We start from the raw sequence: 19,877 nt of genomic DNA, 5'->3' as shown, positions 1-19,877 counted from the left end.
GCAGGATAGAGATCAACGGTTGTAGATTGGAAATAGCGGACAAGTGTTGGTGATTCATAAATCATAACCAACCAGAATACTTAATCGTTTCAAGTAGCCCATTGACATAACTACAATAGAGGCACATAAACAACTTTAACCAAATATGCGTTTAATGAAAAGAACGTTGGGATCGTATCCAGTAACCATCTGGTACGCACTAAACGTTTGATAAGTTGTGGGTCTAAAACGAATAAGTGTCGCTGCATACAACATCATAACATAACCCCATGCAAAAATCGGCAGGTTAGTACCCATAACCAAGTCCGAGCTCTACTGGATCATGCAATGAATGAACATGAGGAATAATATGTTCAACGACGATCCCAGTAGATATGCAAAACGAAATCATCAAAGTCATGGAGGTGAACTCTCCAACGGTATCCAATCAAATAGATTTGAGAGGATGGGAAGGATGGTGAGCCTTTAGTATGATGATCATAGCAAATAGCAAATGCAGCGTTCCTTGTGGAAAGCAAAGCGACGTGTGACCAACGCGTCGATGCTCTTAACCTATACCATAAAAATACCGAAAAATATCCGCATTCGGTTGGATAGGGTCCACTAATGTCACCTTAAATACTTTGTAATAATTGAATGTTCTCGGTTAGAGACTTAGCAAATAAGGACTTCCTTGAAATCTAGCAAAAGAACAAGCTTTGCAAAATGAGCGATGGGCATCAGAGATTGTTATGGAGGCATTAAAAAATACGGGAGGCATCACAAGACGACCTGAATGCCATGGAGCCGCCGAGAGGGGCAGGCTCAGCCTCACCGTGTGGAGCACGGGTGAGGTGATCCTCTAATCGCTTTGTGAACATAAAAAATAGATGATCTTGTGAATTTCAAAGAACTCGAATCATCATATCTCGTTCAAAATGACCAAAAAATGATCATGTCAAAACCGAGGACATAGCAAAACCGAACCCATGATTCAAAGAATCTTGAGTTACATAAAGCTACTGCTGCAGGCAAGCAAAGCTATGTTCATAGGCTAACAGAGCTACTGTCTAAGCTTGAAAAAGCTACTGTCAATGAAATCTGACAGATTTATTCCTCTCTATTCTTAACACAAATATCAAGATGAAAATTCATCATTGGCATGTAGGGCCTTTGAAAACTTAGCAAGAAACGAAGATATAAAACATAATCTCCGCATCAGATCCGTAAAACAACTAACTGCGCTGTAGGACAGTGTGGGTGGTTGCGCAATTAGTAAGAGACTCGATTTTACGGCGGGACATGCTCAGAATAAAATTAAAAGAGTCAACGACGCAGTGAACTTCTCTAGACAATACGCCGTAGGATATTGTAAGAGGGGGGATTGAAATAAATGTGCAATCACATCGAGTGTATCACATGGCAATAGAACTACATTCTTCAACTTAAGAGTAGGAAAAACATGGTATTGGAGCAGTTGAATACCAAACAATTAGCGTGGAAAACCATCCATTTGGTGCGGGTGGTCACCAATAATAATAAAATCGTTTGAGCTATGAAACGATTTGGAAAAAACCGGAAAATTAACCGGAAAACCATGTCAAAATAACTCAAAATCGGGTGAAATTTGGACTGGAAAACGTGGCAGTAAAAACTGCGGGAAATATGCCGGAAAAATGACGAGAAACGACGAACAAATCGTCGAAAAATCGCCGGAACCGGATGGTGGCGCCAGAAATGCTGGCAAGTGGCGGAAAGGCAGCCAAAACGCCGGTAAAATGCGGGAAAACGTTTCGGAAATGCCGAAACAGTAACCGGGCAAAACGATGTCAATTTTAACGTTCCAAGATCCGTTTTCCAAATTTCAAGGTCCAAAATCACAATGTAGTACTATTGGGGTCTCATGTAACCCAAAAGCGTCCAATTTAAAAACCACGTGAGTTGCAAACGTTGGCCATTCATGCTAAGTCAAGGCAAATAAAATTCTCACGAGATCATCTTGTAAATAAGGAATACGAGAAATGTTATTGAATATACCAATATTTAATACAACACAAACAAGCTTCCAATTCCAATAGACAACTTAAGCTAAAGTCGAGCAAGAATCATGGAAATGCCAATGTCATACTTGAAAAATAGTAAGCAGAATACATAGTCAAAATATATTGACTAATCAAAAGTTTGTAACAACAAAATCTTGCATATCGGATCGGGCGGAGCCGTAGCCTGAGGCTAAAAAATGTGCTTACTTGAGAATGGAAGGATGTTACGTTTCCATCTCCAAAACTTTCTCAGGAAAAAGATACAGGTGCCAAAAATGACATGTGTTTTTCGGATATGGAGTATGGTTCAAGGTCAACTCTGGTAATACAACGTCATAGACGTTTATTGAATCACTTTAAGTGTGTCCCATAGAATGTGTTATTTTTGGGATCTTTTGTGAGCAAATAGTGCTGCATCAGAGTAATGATTTAACTCAAATAAATGAGTACGTAGACCTTAGGATTATCGTTTATAGACATGAGTTTAAGAAAACTCAAACATTCAAATAACAGTCACGATGGCGACGTACCCATGAGAAACGAGGGTTGTATTGGTTTCGAATAATCGAAATATTCAAGTATCTAACCGGAATTAGAAGGGTTGTGATGTATATGGTCACAAAATAATCGATGCATATCGGCGATTCTCATGATCGCACCCAAAACAACGGTTTACTCATACAACCACACGAAATCGATTTCTTCCCTTTAAATAATAACGTGACTCCCACAGGACCGTCACACGAAAAACGTCGACCAAGAGGGGAATCATATCTCTCTTTGGTCTTATCGGCGTTATAAGAAGGCCGGAAAAGAGACATGAAGAAGGCTAATAGCGCCCGATAATTTATATATATATATGTTCAAAAGCGGGAACGTTTATGAAAAATTTACCTTTGAAGGTTCATAGAAGACGGGAGTAGCTTCTCTTGAGCGAAGACTTTGCTTATGAAGTTTGCGTTTCTTGCGTGAATATGCGGGGGAAGCAATTTTGAATGCGTTGATGCGGGGACTTGCAGGGCAAAAAGATGTTTTTGCGGAGGAGACCCTGCGGGGCTGCGGGGCTACGTGCAGGGGCTGCGGAGACTGCGTACAGGGATATCGTGCAGGGGTTGCGGAGGCTACGTGCAGGGGCTGCGTGGCAGCAGGGCAGTAGGTTGCAGTGGCTGCAGGGGGGCTGCAGGGGTCGGCAAATTCTGCAGGGGGTCTGTAGCAGCGGCCGACGGGGAGCGCCGACGGTAAGATGCCGGAGGCGCGGAGACGAAGGCGGCCGGCGGTGAAGAGAAAAAAAAATTCCAGGGCTCTAAAAGTTCAGGGGTTTAGGAAAAAATGCGTGATAACGTGTTTAAGGATGAAAAATTGTGTATTATTGAATGATATGGGGGCATATATATAGGCATTACATCACTTGAATTCCGCAGGATTCGGAGTCCTAATCTATTATAGAGATGCAAATTTATCTCTAATATGAAACCTAATAAGGCTAAGACACACATAAGGGTAGAATAATAATTCTCCCGGAACAATGACAATTTTATACATGTTGGGTATACTTTGAAATTTTCTATGTACATTTAGCAGGATCCTTAATTAAATGCTATAAACAAAAGAATTAGAATTCTAATTTCAAATATATATTAAGCCACGAGCATCCGAAGAATGGTGCCAAAAGTGAGGACGATCCACCCATATCTGGCTCCAATTATACTTGTACTTGCTGCAGAGGACGTAGTAGGGCTAGGGCTTGGAGCAAAGGAAGATGGCATCACAGTTATGAAAAGCTTCTGGGGTCCGACTTCACAGTGCTTCGACACACCACAGATATACCATTTCCTCCCCGGAGTTTCTAGGTTTATCACGTCTTTCCCACTTGTTAATGCCACAGTGCCTGCAGGAGCTGCACATTCTTGGAAACCAGTTCCGTTCACCTTCAGCACATTGTGAACTCCTTCTGGATAGTTGAAAACTAAAAAACAGTCACATGAACTTGAATAAGTTTACGTACGGACGAAAGATTCAAATAAAGATAAGATTAAGATTAAGAAAGAGAAAGAGTTCATGCATAAGTAATTATGTACCAAGGTTGTCGCCAACGTATAACTGCTTCCCCTGAGCCCAAGCTTGGTAGTCAACATTAATGGTCCAACCTCTGTTGTCACCGACAAGAAAATCTGTTGCGAAAATTGTCATTACCATCTACCAACCAATTATAATTGGTAATGAGAAAAATTGCACCATTACCGACCACTTAAGCCTTTATACCAAGTCTTCGGTATACCGATATTTTCGGTTGGTTCGGTTGGTAATGGGCCTCTACCAAGATATGATATCGGCCCAATTAAGTTTAAGGCCCAAACCAATTTATTTGCTGACAAAAGAAATTTAAATAAACTTCATAGTTCATAGTTGAATTTTGGACCGAGCTCCTTAATACAACAATATCCCTCAAATAAAAATGCGATTAGATAGTATTGTCCAACACTCCAACATTATAACATGAACAAATTAACAAATTCAAGGACTGATACAGAATAGCAACATCGATGACTTCAATCTCCTCTTGTGCTAGACATTAGTTTGGTCTGAGCTGGAGCTTTAGACATTGGTTCCCTAAATATATATACCGACCACATCTGCTAGTGTCGATTAACCATATTTCGAACTGGAGTTGTCAATCGCCAAAGTGTTCACTAATGTATCATAACATTTATATTAGGTTTATAATAGAACCATCGCATTATGAAGCGACTATATGAAGGAAACTTCTCGGAATCGATCAACATCATTCGATGTGATCGGTATATATATTTAGTGACCATTTTAAAATTCCATCCGATTCGGACCTCATTTGATCGTCGGAATTTCGGTAAACCAAAAACACCACTAATATGCCCTAAGGGATGACACATTACCAAGATTCGAATGTCGAAAGATGTTTACATATTTGAAATCACTTAATTTCTAATTTTTGTCACTAATCATGTTTGGTCGCAACAAGGAAATCCATTTGGCAAAGCCCCAGTCAATAATGTTTTTGTATGTCAAAACACATCTTTTTTGGTTAACCGTAGGTACAGACGGTCAAACCATGTTCAAAACAAACATAATTTTTACGGACAAAATCACATCTATCAGTGTCGATCGACAATATTTCAAAACTAGAATTTATTTGTGACTTTTTTTTAAGAATGTTTTTTAATAATTCTTTTATTGTTTCAAACCCTTAAATAAGAGTATTATGTTTTTTAAATACAAGTCCGCAAGCCCGGCTCGTTGACGAGCCCTAATTTGGGATATATCAATGACTAAGAAAAATATAAGTAATAATAAATTAAAAATAAATAATTAAAAATAAAAAACTCGGTTGGTACGGTGATAGCAACTTTCGCCAAAACTATTACCATTACTATCCCAACTTAGAGAAGTCGGTTCGGTACTACCGTACCAAAGTTTCGGTAATCGAATATTTGGTAACTAACTTACTTGGTTCGGTTGGTAAGGCTTGGTTCGGTTTTGTTTGGCTCATTTTTGCCACCCCTAGGCTTTATCGTATTAAACTACATACATGCATTTACTTGCCCTAGTTTTGAAGATATTGGCTTTCCTAGTTAACTCAGGAAATGTGCAAAACTCAAACACTGTAAGATCTTTCTGTCTCTATCTAATAGTGTCCATTCTTGGTTAAAATGTTTATACTTGGAAGTCATTAATTATGGGGGAGTTTAACCTTCAAGGAAGGATCGGTGTGATAATAGAATTTTACTTTCTGAAAACATGCTCCATGTTCTTCCACTTCTACAAAAACTTTTTCTTCTTTTTTAAAAACATATGTCTCCCTTGAAGTAAATAGCTGCTAATGTTTTTTTTAAAATGATCATGCTTATAAATCTGTGATTGGTATTCTTGTTGCAGGTGGCGTGTACATTTGAGTGTGTAAAAACAAAATCATCTTGCATTTTGGTATGCATGTGTGATTTGTGAAAAACACATCAGCTGAGTACATAGCACGAAATAATTGATCATCAGTTAACATCATGAAAGGAAAACCTGTGTGGAGACCAAGACTGTGACAAAGAGTTCTTGCTCTCCAAAAGAGGTTGCATCTGTGATATAGAGTTGTTATAAAACCTGCTGTGTTAGACTAGGTTGTTCTTAGACTTAGTTGTGATATAGAACTAAGATGTCTAGAACAGCAGCAATGATACATTACTGCTTCATGAACTTTTCTATTTGAGTTAATAGATCAAATTGGTTGATTGTAAAACCTTGAGATTAAATTCAGTTAATTGAATCACAGTGCCTTTTTTCCTCAAAGAGGTTTTTGCACTGTAAATAAAATTCTTATACTGTGAATTACAAGCTTATATTCTATTTGTGCTGCATAAGTGTTGTTTGTTCACTCCCATGTATCTTCAATTGGTATCAGAGCTGGTCCACTAGACATACTTAGTGAGATCCAGGGACTAGTGGAGCGAACATCAATCAATATGCCGCCTCTTCTTAAAGGTGAAGGATTTGATGATTGGAAAGGCATGATGCAATCATTCATTTCTGCGCAAGACTCTAAGGCATGGCAGTGTATACTGCATGGATGGACACCTCCCAAAGATGAAGAAGCAAATGAAAAGAAATTTGACAGATGGACTGCTTCAGAACTTTCTTACAGTGAAGCTGACAATAAAGCAAAACATGCATTATTTATTGCTTTATCAGAAGACGATCGAGCACTGATCAAGCATTGTGCAAATTCAAAAGAAATCTGGGATACTCTTGGACTCACCTATGAAGGTAACAAAAAGGTTAAACTTCATAAGTTGCAATTATTGTTATATGAATTTGAAAACTTACAGATGAACAAGGATGAAATTATTGATCAATTCTACAAGAGAGTGATCTCTATTACCAGCAGCATAAGGAGCATAAATGAAAAAAAAAAGACAATCTCTCAAGATGATATTGTGATGAAGATCTTGAGATCTCTACTGAAAAAATTTGCAATGAAATAAGAAGCTATTTCAGAATCAAGAGATCTCGAGACCTATTCCTTAACTGAGCTTATTGGAAGTCTGAAAACTTATGAAGCTGAGTTAAATGAAGATGACAAAACTGATCAAAGGAAGTCAAAAAATCTAGCACTGAAAGCAACCAAGAAGAGAGAGGTAAGTGATGAACTTTCCGAGTTAGGGTTATTAACCAAAGAATTTAAGAAAATTCTAAAATATAGAAATAATAATCCTAGTACTTGATAGGAGCACTTTGTGCAACGTTCTTAACATGTTTTTACCTCAATTTGTACTTTTCTTAATCTTTATTGTTGTACTATTGAGTCATTGAGTCGTAGTAAGAGTCTTGAGCGGTATTGAATGCATTTTTGTGCTTACATGAGTTAAAAATGCATAATTGATCTAGAGTCCTAGTTTGACTAGGAATCCTTGTTAGGTTTTGAAACTAATTATCTCTTACTTATGATTTTATTTTCTTATTTTCAGATTGGATTGAAGAGATAATTAAAAAAAAAGATGGAGCCAAGTCATGCAACAATTAAATAGAAGATGATCATTAAAGGCCTAAAACATGGCATGTTTTATGTTTTAGGGAATAAAACATGACATGATTTAAGGGATTAAAGCATGACATGTTTTAGGGATTAAAGCATGGCATATGTTTAGGGAATAAAACATGACATGATTTAAAGGATTAAAACATGACATGTTTTAGGAAATAAAACATGGCATGATTTAAGGGATTAAAGCATGACATGATATAAGGGATTAAAACATGACATGATTTAGGGAATAAAATTTGCCATATTTTAAGGGATTAAAGCATGGTATTATAATATAAGGAAAGATGCAACTACCCTCATTCTTTCCTTTATATATACATGACTTCATCTCTCAAATAAGATCACTTCTCATTAGCATTCAAGAGCCAAAACTTTACCAAAACACCACCATAAACTTCCTCACAAATTAGCCAAGTCGTCCACCCCAAAACCATCATCATCTCCACCGAGTTTCACTTATTGCAGTCGTACTTCTAAGGTTCATACAACGTGTGATTCTCGCAACTCATCTACATGGCTTCGTCTATTTGTGTTAATCTATAATCTTTGTCTATGAAAATTGTAAGTTGTTGTTTATGTGGAAATATTGGTTTTGTATTTGTTTTAGAATTTTTAGATTGTATTTGATATTTGTTTAAGACTATACCGAATTTATGTTCTTATAATTATTGAAGTTTGTATTTCTATTGTTGTGTTCTAATCATCTTTCTCATACTTTTAGATAATTTTCAGATATGTGCATATGAATTTAGTGCTTGGATGCAGTCCCTAAGATTGTGTTTGAGTGCTAGATTCATCAACCATATTGACACAAATCGAATCATGCCCTAAGTAGGTTCGGTTTGTGTTGATTAAAAGTGGTAAAAATTCTAAAAATTGGCAAGTGAAACGATAGTGAGTGACGCCACACATGAAACATGTCTCCAACAAAGATTTGATGCTTAAATGTAATCTTGTTTGATTTCTATTCTTAGTGTTATTGAATTCGATTGCATGCAAATTTAGATTAGGCACTAAGTCTATCTAAATGTTAATTGAAATCTTGCATGATTAGATGATCCCCTAAGGCTCTAATTGTATTGGTGTCTAAAAATAATGTAATTGATCGAATTAGAATGCATGATAGGTTCGAACTTGTAATTATGTGGTGTAATGGTAAATTTGGTTTAAGTTTGTTAAAGAGAAGTCGATCATGTAAATAATAATTTAGGTTTTATTTTAGTAGTTAATAATCAATCTCAAACCCTCATTATTTGTTAACACTAAAAGTTTAGAGTGCCCTTCAATTCCCCGGACCGAACGATCCCTGCTTATTCTATACGAACGATAATGTTTTACAGGGTTTATTATAGACGTTTTAATTAACGCTCTATCAATACTTCCAAAGGGAATTATGAGTATAAAAAAAAGGTTTTCTGAAACTAGAAAATACTTAAAAGAAAGTAGGACTAATTTCAGGAGAAATCATAATTTTAAACCTATATGTTATGAATGTGGTGGTTTAGGCCACATTTCAGTTGACTGTGGTAACAGGAAAAACAGTGGTGAAAACAAGAAAGATCTAACTACTTCTTGGAGTGATGTTGAAAGTGAAGATGAGGAGTATTCCCCTAAGTCCATATGGCTCTTGTAGCCTCTCTGAGTTTTGATCAATCCGAGTCAGATCTGACTCTGAATCAGAAGTTCTTGGCAATTTTGAGATAAACAGCGATTATGATTATTCTGACATGAATGAAAGATATATAAAACTATGTGACATTGCAGAAACAATGCATACTAGAAACATTGATCTTGAATTACAAGTATCTTCCATTCAAAGAACAGGAAATGAACAGAAACTTGCCAATCATGAACAACAAAGTCAGTGGGAACTTAAAAAAAGGGATCTCGAAGAAAAGTTGAAAGAATTGTCATGTACACTCACTGGGGACGAGTGGAAACTTGAGAGAAAATCATTAATGGATAAATTAGATAATTCATCAAAACAAGTAAATAGTCAACAAAATATTATTATTGAACTCACCCTTGAGAAAGAACTTTTGCAGAATTAGGTTACTAAAGCAAATGATAAATTTAAGCAATTTCAGCACAGCTCTCATCTTGCTGTCAAAATGTTTGGAGCCGGGAGACAATTTAAGAAAAGTTTTGGACTAGGTTATGTTGGAGAGAGTTCATCTGTTCTCAAATTTGTTTCTGAAAGCAAAAATGAAGATACTCACAAATTAAGTAATGATAGCAAACACACAACCAAAAGGTGAGAAAATTCAGGTACTCTAAAAAACGTTTAACTCTTGTTCAATAGAATCGATGCTAACAAAAAATTGGAGTCCATGGAAAAGGAATTAAATCAACTAGAAATTGATTTTTCTAAATCCATGGAAACAAATAATCGCTCACTCAGTGATCTTTCAGAACAATGTAAAAAACATGATAGACAATTCATAAGAGATGGGGATATGTTTGATAAAGTATTTTTCAGACTGAAAATTTTGGAAATAAATGTAATGGTATTCCTGAATCTAATGAGTTTATTGAGAAAAATGTGAGGATAAGAAATCACATTGGAGCTAAGACTTGGAAGAAAAAGGAGGTCTTCAAAGGAAACTGTTTGTTAGCAACTGTTGATCCTACTGAGAAGCATATTGAGGCCACATGTCTTGTTGCTCTAACTGTTGTAAACTCCAGAAGTGAAAATGTTTGGTACATTGATAGTGGATGCTCAAGACATATGTGTGGAAACAAAACTTACTTTACTGATATTGAGGAGGAAGGAGTTACTTGAACAGTCACATTTAGAGATGCAAGAAAAGCAACTATTCTAGGTAAGGGAACTGTTGAATCAAAAAATCTGGGAAAACTTGAGAATATATTATATGTGGCAGGACTGGCTACAAACTTGGTAAGTGTAAGTCAATTAACTGATGACTTTGAAGATGTGTGGTTCAATAAGAAAAAATGCATTGTGTTCAATGATCAAGGTAATATTGTTTTAGGAGGTAAAAGATCAAAAGGCAATTGTTATCATGCTTCAACAGATTCATCTGTTTTATTCTCTAACAAATATCTTAAAACTATTACTACTGATGAAACTTTTGAGTTGTGGCACAGGAGACTAGGTCATGTAAATTACGAGGATCTTCAAAAATTATCGAACCAGCAGTGTCTTAGAGGAATGCCAAAATTAAGTGGAAGAACTCATAAAATGTGTGGTCACTGCAAATCTGGTAAACAAACTAAGGCATCACACAAGGTTGTAAACTCAACTGCAACCAGTTACTGCTTGGAACTACTGCATTTGGACCTAATGGGACCCACTCAATCACCAAGCATGTCAGGTAAATTCTACATTCTAGTGGTTGTTGATCATTTTTCAATATTTACCTGGGTTGATTTTCTTGTTGACAAAACTGATAATTTGATTCCTTTCTTGGGTTAAGTAGACAATTAACCAGACAAAAACAACATTCAAATTTGAAGTTGGCCGAAATTCGGTCAGATAATGGAACTGAATATAAGAATGTGTCTTTTACTAACTTAGCCATGAGAATGGAGTTTTTCATGAATTTTCAGCTCCAAGAAATCCTCAGCAAAATGGAATTGTAGAAAGGAAAAGCAGGTCATTACTTGGCATGGGAAGAGTAATGCTACACTCAGTGAAAATTTTTGGGCTGAAGCTATGAACACTGCCTGCTATGTGTCTAATAGAGTTTTCATTAGAGCTGGAAGTGATCAGACTACATATGAAATCTGGAAAGATAAAAAACCAAGTGTTGGTCATTTTCATGTATTTGGAAGTCCAAGCTACATTCTTAGAGAAGGTGAGACCCTAAACAAGTTTGCATCTAGAACTGATCCAGGTATCTTTGTTGGTTATGATCTAAATAGTGCAGCATATAGAATATACAATAAAATTTCAAAAAGGGTCATAGTTACTGTTAATGTGTCAGTTGACGATCTGTTTTATAGACATGTTGATGAAGGCATGAGTGACTCGAAAGGAAAGGATGCACAAAATAATGTATGACAGTAAATTAAGGGATGATGAAGAAGATGAGAATCTCAAACAAGTTACACAGAACATAACTGGGTTCAAACAAGTGCAAAAAGATCACAACAAAGATGATGTGATAGGCAAACTGGATGAAGGAATTCAGACAAGAAATAAGAATAAAATCACTTAAAGTGATCAAATAGAGAAGGCTCTAACCTACTTTATTAGCAGTCATGTCAAGGATTCAAGCATAATCAAGTGCCTTGGTTTTATATCATTAATAAAGCCTACAACTGTCAAAGAAGCCTTGTTGGACACAGACTGGATTTTAGCCATGCAAGAGGAGCTCAATCAATTTGCTAAAAATCAGGTATGGGAACTTGTACCTAGACCTGGAGATCTAAATGTGATTGGAACAAAATAGATTTTCAGAAACAAATCAGATAAGCATGGAACAGTAATAAGAAACAAAGCTAGACTTGTAGCACATGGATATTCACAGAAAGAAGGATTAGACTATGAAGAAACATTTGCTCATGTTGCTAGAATGGAGTCTATTAGGTTGTTGATGGCTGTTGCATGTTATTTAAAGTTCAAGCTCTACTAGATGGATGTCAAGACAACAATTCTGAATGGATTCATTGATAAAGAAGTATTCGTGAAACAACCTAAAGGCTTCGTTGATCCTCACCATCCTGATTATGTCTACAAACTACACAAAGCACTTTATGGACTCAAGCAGGCTCCAAGGGCATGGTATGATCGTTTCTCGTCATTTAATTAATCAAGATTATGTCAGAGGCTCAATTGAAAAAACCTTGTTTGTTAAAATCTTAAAAAAAGAATTTATTGTGGCACAAGTTTATGTAGATGACATTGTTTTTGGCTCCACCTCAAACAAACTAGTCACAGAATTTGCTTCTGTCATGACTAGTGAATTTGAGATGAGCAATCTCGGTGAACTAACCTTATTTCTTGGTTTACAAGTGAAACAAATGAACTCTGGGATGTTTCTTTCTCAAACAAATTATGTAGAAAATTTAGTTAAAAAATTCGGTTTGACCAGTAAGAAGGTGGTTAATAATCCAATGAGCACTACTGCCAAGTTACATGAAGATAAAGAAGGAAAGTCAATAGATCAGACTCTCTATCGGAGCATAATAGGAAGCTTGCTCTATCTCACTGCCAGCAGACCAGACATCTCATTTAGTGTTGGTGTGTGCGCAAGGTTTCAAGCCAACTCCAAAGAGTCACATCGTGAAGCTGTAAAAAGGGTAATTCGATATGTATCAGGTATAACAAATTATGGCATATTTTACACTCGTGAATCTAATGCAGAGATTGCAAGATATTCTGATGCAGACTTGGGAGGAAGTATGAAGGATGGAAAAAGCAACTCGGGTGGTTGTTTCTTCTTGGAAACCAATCTTGTGGCTTGGCATAGTAAAAAACAAAATTGTATTTCACTGTCTACAACTGAATCTGAATATGTTACAGCTGGTAGTTGTTGCACACAAATTGTGTGGATGAAGCAAATGCTCAAAGACTATGGTTTGCAGCAAGGGAAGTTAACAATATTCTACGACAACACAAGTGCCATCAGCATTGCCAAAAATCAAGTACAACACTCTCGAACCAAACACATCGATCTCAGGTATCACTATATTTGAGACTTAGTTGAAAAGGATATCCTTGAACTGTGCTTCGTTGAAATAGAAAAACAAGTTGCTGATATTTTAACTAAACCACTTGATACAGCTCATTTTAAATACTTAAGAAATGCTCTTGGCATTTGCACTGAACCTTGACTAATATTTTTTCCATCACATAATTGCACTTCATGTTCCATTAAACGATTATATGTAATGCATAATTACTGGAACTTAGCTTGACTTGGTACTTGGATCATTTTTTTCTCTACCATTTTTTCTCTAGAAATAATTTTTTTTTTATTTTGGACTGCACCATTGGTGCATCTCTCTTGTATCTTGTGTATCAGTAGGATGAACTACAATGTGATTTTTGTGGAGAAAAGAAAAGGCTGGTCATTCAAAAATAATACACAGGCGATACAAGGGCAACAAATAAAAAAAATTGATACTGACATACGGCCACGTTATTCCCAAAGTAACCATTGTCTTGGTTAAGCCCTAATCAGGATGGTGGAATAGAAACATGAATGACTTGGTCCATTGGAGGATGTAGGTAAAGTTTTCCAACTTGAGTCTCAGGATTCATGGTGTCCTTGTTATACCTAGCACCCTAAAGTCATCTGACTTAGGAGTGTTCCCTTCGCTTGCTACAAAGGTTGTGAAATCAGACCATAAAAGATTGTTATAGGATGGAATAAGGGGGAGTGTTGTGTATATTAAGAAGCTACTTTATGTTAACTACTCAACTTGATTTACTCTCCATATTATCAGATTGACAGTTTTTGCTCTACTGATGCTCTTGAAATCATAGTGATGCTTTGACTGGTTCAGTTGATAAAATCCATATCTTCGATTAAATCGAAAGACTCTATGGTAGGGGAAATATTTGTATGTCCATCTCTTGTTAATGTGCTTTGCCAGTGATCTTTCACATGCCTCTTAATTGACCTGCATTTATCTCATCATATCCATCCAGTATCTTGATAAAGGTTCAGTTGCTATTCTTAAGTATCCAACTTGAAAAAATGGTTTAGTTATGAGTGGTATCTTGTTTTTATCAAGGACTCTTCGTTTTTCAAAAGTTTGTTGTACTGGTACGTTTGATTGCCTTAAATGGTACAGGGTACAGCTGGTGGACTAATGCTCTTGATGTTTTCAATTCTCAGTCCACACCCCACTTTGTCGCTACAGTTACTCTCCTGCTCAATTAAAAAATGGACTCTATCTCTTTCATTTGTATTTACTAACCCTAACTCCCTTATAGGTCTTGGTTTTGTTCGAGTAGGTTTTACAAGAATGAGAAAACTGAAAAATACTCGACTGTCTCCTGATGAATCATCTAGCTGCTCTAAGCGTCTCTGTTCCTCCTCTCCACCATGATGGGACATATCATATCCCCATCTTTCCTCCTGGCATCCAGATTCCTCCTGTATAGCCTCGTGTTCCTCCTCCTCCAAACATGGAGGGGTACATTGGTATGATCCCTCCCTGCCGATTTGAAGGAGAACCCTGGCGCCCTCAAGTCCCTCTTGAGGAAAACACCATGGAAGCTTTTGGGACATATCTCATGATTTTGGAGGAAAACATGCGCACCTCTGTCACTTCTATCTTGGAACGTCTCGATACCTTCACCCAAGTTTAGGTGCAACTGCAGGAGCAACGATTCAAGCTCTTCTTCGTTTGGTGTTTCCTCCAGGGGCCGTGGATCCCTCTACCTCTGCAGATCATTTAACAACTGCTCCTACTGCCTCAGCCATTGATCCATGGGAGGCTGCTGCCAAATCTCATGTTGCTCCATCCAAAGCCTGGCCAGGCTGGAACTCATAGGCAGTCATATTCAATGGGGGAGAATTTGAAGCATTACAGTGGGATGCTTGGGGATTTAGTTTGGTTTAAATTATATTTTAAACATCCTTGCTTATTAGTACGGTTTAGTTTATTTTCTTGTTTTTTTGTAAGTGCATAAGCACAAAATACCTTGGTCTAAGCATTTAAATTTCGTTCTGTTATTTAGAGAAGGGAAAGGATGGAAACTGATCCCTATATTCTCCAACTTCATTATTTTTATATATGCATATATGGTTGGGTTGTGTTCAGTTGAGTTTTGCAAGTTATGCTTCAATAAAGTTGAATATGAATGCCAATGGGGGAGAATGAAGATATTGGCTTTCCTAGTCAACTCAAGAAATGTGCAAAACTCAAACACTGTGAGATCTTTCTGTCTCTATCTAACAGTGTCCATTCTTGGTTAAAATGTTTATACTGGGAAGTCATTAATTATGGGGGAGTTTAACCTTCGAGGAAGGATCGGTGTGATAATAGAATTTTACTTTCTGAAAACATGCTCCATGTTCTTCCACTTCTGCAAAAAAAAATTCTTCTTTTCTGGAAACATGTTCCCTGCTATTCTGCCTCAACCTCAGTAACAGATACATATGTCTCCCTTGAAGTGAATAGCTGCTAATGTTTTTTTTTTAATGACCATGCTTATAAATATGTGATTAGTATTCTTGGTGCAGGTGGCGTGTACATCCGAGTGTGTAAAAACAAAATCCTCTTGCATTTTGGTATGCATGATTTGTGAAGAACACGTCAGCTGAGTACATAGAACGAAATAATTGATCATCAGTCAACATCATGAAAGGAAAATCTGTGTGGAGGCCAAGACTGTGACAAAGAGTTCTTGCTCTCCAAAAGAGGTTGCAACTATGATATAGAGTTGTTCTAAAACCTGCTGTGTTAGAGTAGGTTATTCTTAGACTTAGTTGTGATATAGAACTAAGATGTCTAGAACAGCAGCAGTGATACATTGCTGGTTGATGAACTCTTTTGTTTGAGTTAAGAGATCAAATTGGTTGATTCTAAAACCTTGAGATTAAATTCAGTTAATTGAATCACAATGCCGTTTTTCCTCAAAGAGGTTTTTGCACTGTGAATAAAATTCTTACACTGTGAATTACAAACCTATATTCTATTTGTGTTGCATAAGTGTTGTTTGTTCACTCCCAGGGATCTTCAAGTTTCCTATGTACCAAGTAAGTTTTATTCACTATAAATCTATTCAAGAAAGACATTGGAAAGTAAAGTTTAAGTAATATGTTTTTGAACTTAGTTTATATATTATTAATCCTCTAGTTAAAATTACTCTAGCTAGCTAGCTAGCTAATTGAGAAGATATTTGAATTCCAATTTGCAGCTTGTCTGGTAAACGTACTATGTCATTTACCACTAGCTACCGTACGTACTATTTTTCAATAGTATTAGATAAAAAGGTATTCGCCCCAAAGTATAACATGTAAGTCGATCATTTGCACACTAGCTTGGCCGGATTAGCTAGGTAAAAGAGAATGAACTGGATGAGACGTGTGTTTTCTGCCTTAGTAGTTCGATCAGAATATTGTGAAGAGTATCGCCGCATAGCTACTAATGCAACAAGAAATTTGATAATGTAGGACTAATTCAATATATGGGTAGAGGCAGGAATAACGAGTATGATGAATTCATTGAACTGGTCAAACTGAAAGGAAAAACCAAACACATTGTCTTTTAACGTTAGAAGAAACTCCATTTCTGGCTACAACAGAATATTAATGTACTAATCAATGTATATTATAATAAGGTTAAGAGTTAAGACTAAGACCTTGTTTTAATTTAACATTCTCAAATCTTTTCATGCCATTTGGGCATTGTCATTGCAGTACTGCCGCCCTGGGCCTATGCTAGAAGTCTAGAACCAAACCACAATATAAATTGGTAGCATGCTGGACCTCATTACACCAAGCAAATCAATTGAGCTCATAATCAGTCTCAACAGGAACAAACTTCTTCCGCACCTTCATATACAGAAAGAAGCTTAGCAATCAATATGGCCTCTTCCCAGTTCTTCATAATTCTTGCCATTCTAGCAATTGCTACCCCTTCAATTTTGGCCACAGATTTTATAGTTGGTGATGACAAAGGTTGGACCAATACTGTTGACTACCAAGCTTGGGCTCAGGGAAAGCTCTTCTATGTTGGTGATAACCTCGGTATGTAAATTATCAAGCTCTCCGCGCTCTCTGTAATTTTCTTTTATTCAGTTTCTTCTTTCCTTTAATCTTTGATATCTGAATACTAATTTTGTTATTTTATGCTATGACATGAAGTATTTAACTACCCAGAAGGAGCTCACAATGTGCTTAGGGTGAACGGAACTGGGTTTCAAGAATGTGCAGCTCCTGCAGGCACTGTGGCATTAACAAGTGGACAGGATGTGATAAACCTAGCAACTCCAGGAAGAAAATGGTACATTTGTGGTGTTGCTAGACACTGTGAAGTTGGACCTCAGAAGCTATTTATAACTGTTATGCCAACTTCGTATGCTCCCAGTCCAAGCCCCACTACCTCTGCAGCAACAACGAGTGTAACCGGAGCAAGATATGGGTGGATCATCGTTGCTATTGGTACCATAATGGGGATACTCATGGCTTGAAATCGAACTTTAGTACTAGGTAGTGTCATAACTTATTGGTTTAAGTATTTCATTAATTTACTTGTATTAAGTGAAGTTTGAAATGAGAATGTACGTATAAGTTTTTCCATTTAATTTATTATTATATAAATTGCACATTGCTTGATTTTGTTTACTTTGCCTTCATTCACAGGGTCTGTTATGTATTAATTCAAATCAAATTGCTCAGACCACTTCACTAAAAAACTCGTAGGAACTTTTGACTGTTTAAGTCCATCGGTTCGTCCTAGATGTGATATCCTAATTCCTCGGTGATGTCACATATATATTTATGAACATATGAGTTTGTACGTCTTTCCTTGAGTTCTTGACCATGAAGAAATTTTATTAAACATGATCACTAAGCACTTGATCATGAGCTTTCACTTCTAGCCCTAGCCTCACCCCTGGATCGCGATCGATGGTGAAACTAGCTGCAACTAGTATTCATTCATAGAGCATCATAAGAACGGATCGAGGATGGATTGTTATAGATCAACTTATAGCTATAGTTATTGCAATTCTTAAAACGGTCATGGCTTAATTAATTACGGGATAATTAGTACTGTAATTCTTTTTATACACTAGTAAGTATGATAAATCATTTTACGATACAAATATAATTAATGAGTGATTCTATATATAACGGACAGGTTCTTGTGCGAAGATTAATGAAGATATCACCATGATCGGACGTACTTACTAATAATAAAGGTGCTTCAATTATATATATATATATATATATATATATATATATATAGTCCATTTCCAGAGTGAAGTTTCATTCTGAAATAACATAGTGAAGTTCTAATTTTGGCACACTTTTCGGTCAATTTTTTTCCACCATAAGCGATTCAAGATAATCTCTACAAAATCTCATCTAATTCGGACCTCGTTAAGACATTGAAATTAGATTAAATTAATGAATGAATTAAAACTGTTCATCGTGAACCGTTAGTGTAAATCTCAATTTTGAAAGCTCAAACTATTGTCAAATTGGATGAAATTTTATAGAGATGATCTTGAATAACATACCTGAATATTAAATCGCTTATAGTGAAAACAAATTGACCGAAAAGTGTGTCAAAATTAAAACTTCACTCTGGATCGAGACTATATATATATATATATAGTGATATATCTCGATCAATTTAAAGAAATTTTACAATCCACGTACCATGCATATGCATTTATGCTTATTGGTGACTTGACAACTCTAAAATAGAGGTGTCAAACGGGCTGAACCGGGCCGGCCCGGTCCATTTTATGCGGGCTAGAATCGTGTTTGTGCCATATTCGGGTCGGCCTATTTGCTTAAACATCAAGCCCGGCCCGACCCATGGTCCGTGTCTATGTCAGGCCGGGCCCGTGCCGGGCCAAAAAGCGGGTCGGCCCGGCCCATTAGCATTATAAGACACAAGTACAATAACAAATATTATGTAATTAGAATATTTGTTTTATGTAACTATTTAGAATAGTAAAATAAATAAAATACTACAGCATATTATATAATTGTATTTTTAAAATGTTATATGTCAAAACAATGATGTTTTATTCACTATTTTAATAATATTTGTGAAATATTATAGTTAAAATAATGAAATAATCAAGACATTTTAATTTAAAAATTATAATATTCAAGTCTAATAATGATAATTGTTTAAATATTTATATAAATAATATAAAATTATGTGTTTAACGGACCGGCCCATTAATTTATCGTGTCCGGGCTCAAAACAGGCTCGGACCGAGCCCATGTGTTAAAATATCCGGCCTGGCCCAGCCCATTACAATAACGGGCTCGGTCCGACTTTTAACGGGTCGGGCCCGTAAACTTGGGCTTTTCGGCCCATTTGCCACCTTTACTCTAAAACTTTAAGAGATCAATCCTAATCATGCACATGCATTCATGCTTAATTAACTATCTAAGAAAGGACTTGTTTTCTTGAATTACTAATGATTTTATTTCTTAGATTAACTGGTAATATAAATAAATGATATGAAATTCATAAGCTTTTCATGACCTGTTTCTTTGGTTTGATGTTTACGAACAACGTAAAATGCTATAAGTTTGATTAATTATCACCACTTGAGTAGGGGTTTACTTCTGAGATGGATGCGCAGGTTGTTCAACACCAACTGGATCAAACTGAGTCTG

The 19,877-nt window shown here is 36.3% G+C and overlaps 2 protein-coding genes across 2 annotated transcripts; one reads left to right on the top strand and one right to left on the bottom strand.

The window, feature by feature from the left end:
- Nucleotides 1–3,658: 3,658 nt before the first annotated feature.
- On the bottom strand, nucleotides 3,659–4,211 carry LOC126795448 (blue copper protein 1b-like). Its single transcript, XM_050522287.1, has 2 exons — nucleotides 4,100–4,211; nucleotides 3,659–3,987 (listed from the first exon to the last, which is right to left on the bottom strand). The coding sequence occupies exons 1-2, from the start codon at nucleotides 4,209–4,211 to the stop codon at nucleotides 3,659–3,661; spliced, it is 441 nt and encodes a 146-aa protein (XP_050378244.1).
- A 12,825-nt stretch (nucleotides 4,212–17,036) lies between these two features.
- LOC126795272 (blue copper protein 1b-like) lies at nucleotides 17,037–17,702 on the top strand. Its single transcript, XM_050522115.1, has 2 exons — nucleotides 17,037–17,258; nucleotides 17,376–17,702. The coding sequence occupies exons 1-2, from the start codon at nucleotides 17,096–17,098 to the stop codon at nucleotides 17,699–17,701; spliced, it is 489 nt and encodes a 162-aa protein (XP_050378072.1). The 5' UTR covers nucleotides 17,037–17,095; the 3' UTR covers nucleotide 17,702.
- The last annotated feature ends 2,175 nt before the right edge of the window (nucleotides 17,703–19,877 follow it).

The sequence above is a fragment of the Argentina anserina genome, chromosome 5 (genome assembly GCF_933775445.1).
Source record: "Argentina anserina chromosome 5, drPotAnse1.1, whole genome shotgun sequence".
Classification (NCBI taxonomy): domain Eukaryota; kingdom Viridiplantae; phylum Streptophyta; class Magnoliopsida; order Rosales; family Rosaceae; genus Argentina; species Argentina anserina.
Note: the sequence above shows the minus strand (reverse complement) of the source record. Positions and strands in the feature narration are given on the sequence as shown.

Bases quoted from the DNA above. Each gene is read 5' to 3' on its own strand.
- LOC126795272 (XM_050522115.1), top strand. From the start codon at position 17,096: ATGGCCTCTTCCCAGTTCTTCATAATTCTTGCCATTCTAGCAATTGCT. The intron at 17,259-17,375 runs GTATGTAAATTA...TATGACATGAAG, and splicing joins CTATGTTGGTGATAACCTCG to TATTTAACTACCCAGAAGGA.
- LOC126795448 (XM_050522287.1), bottom strand. From the start codon at position 4,211: ATGACAATTTTCGCAACAGATTTTCTTGTCGGTGACAACAGAGGTTGG. The intron at 3,988-4,099 runs GTACATAATTAC...ACTGTTTTTTAG, and splicing joins ATACGTTGGCGACAACCTTG to TTTTCAACTATCCAGAAGGA.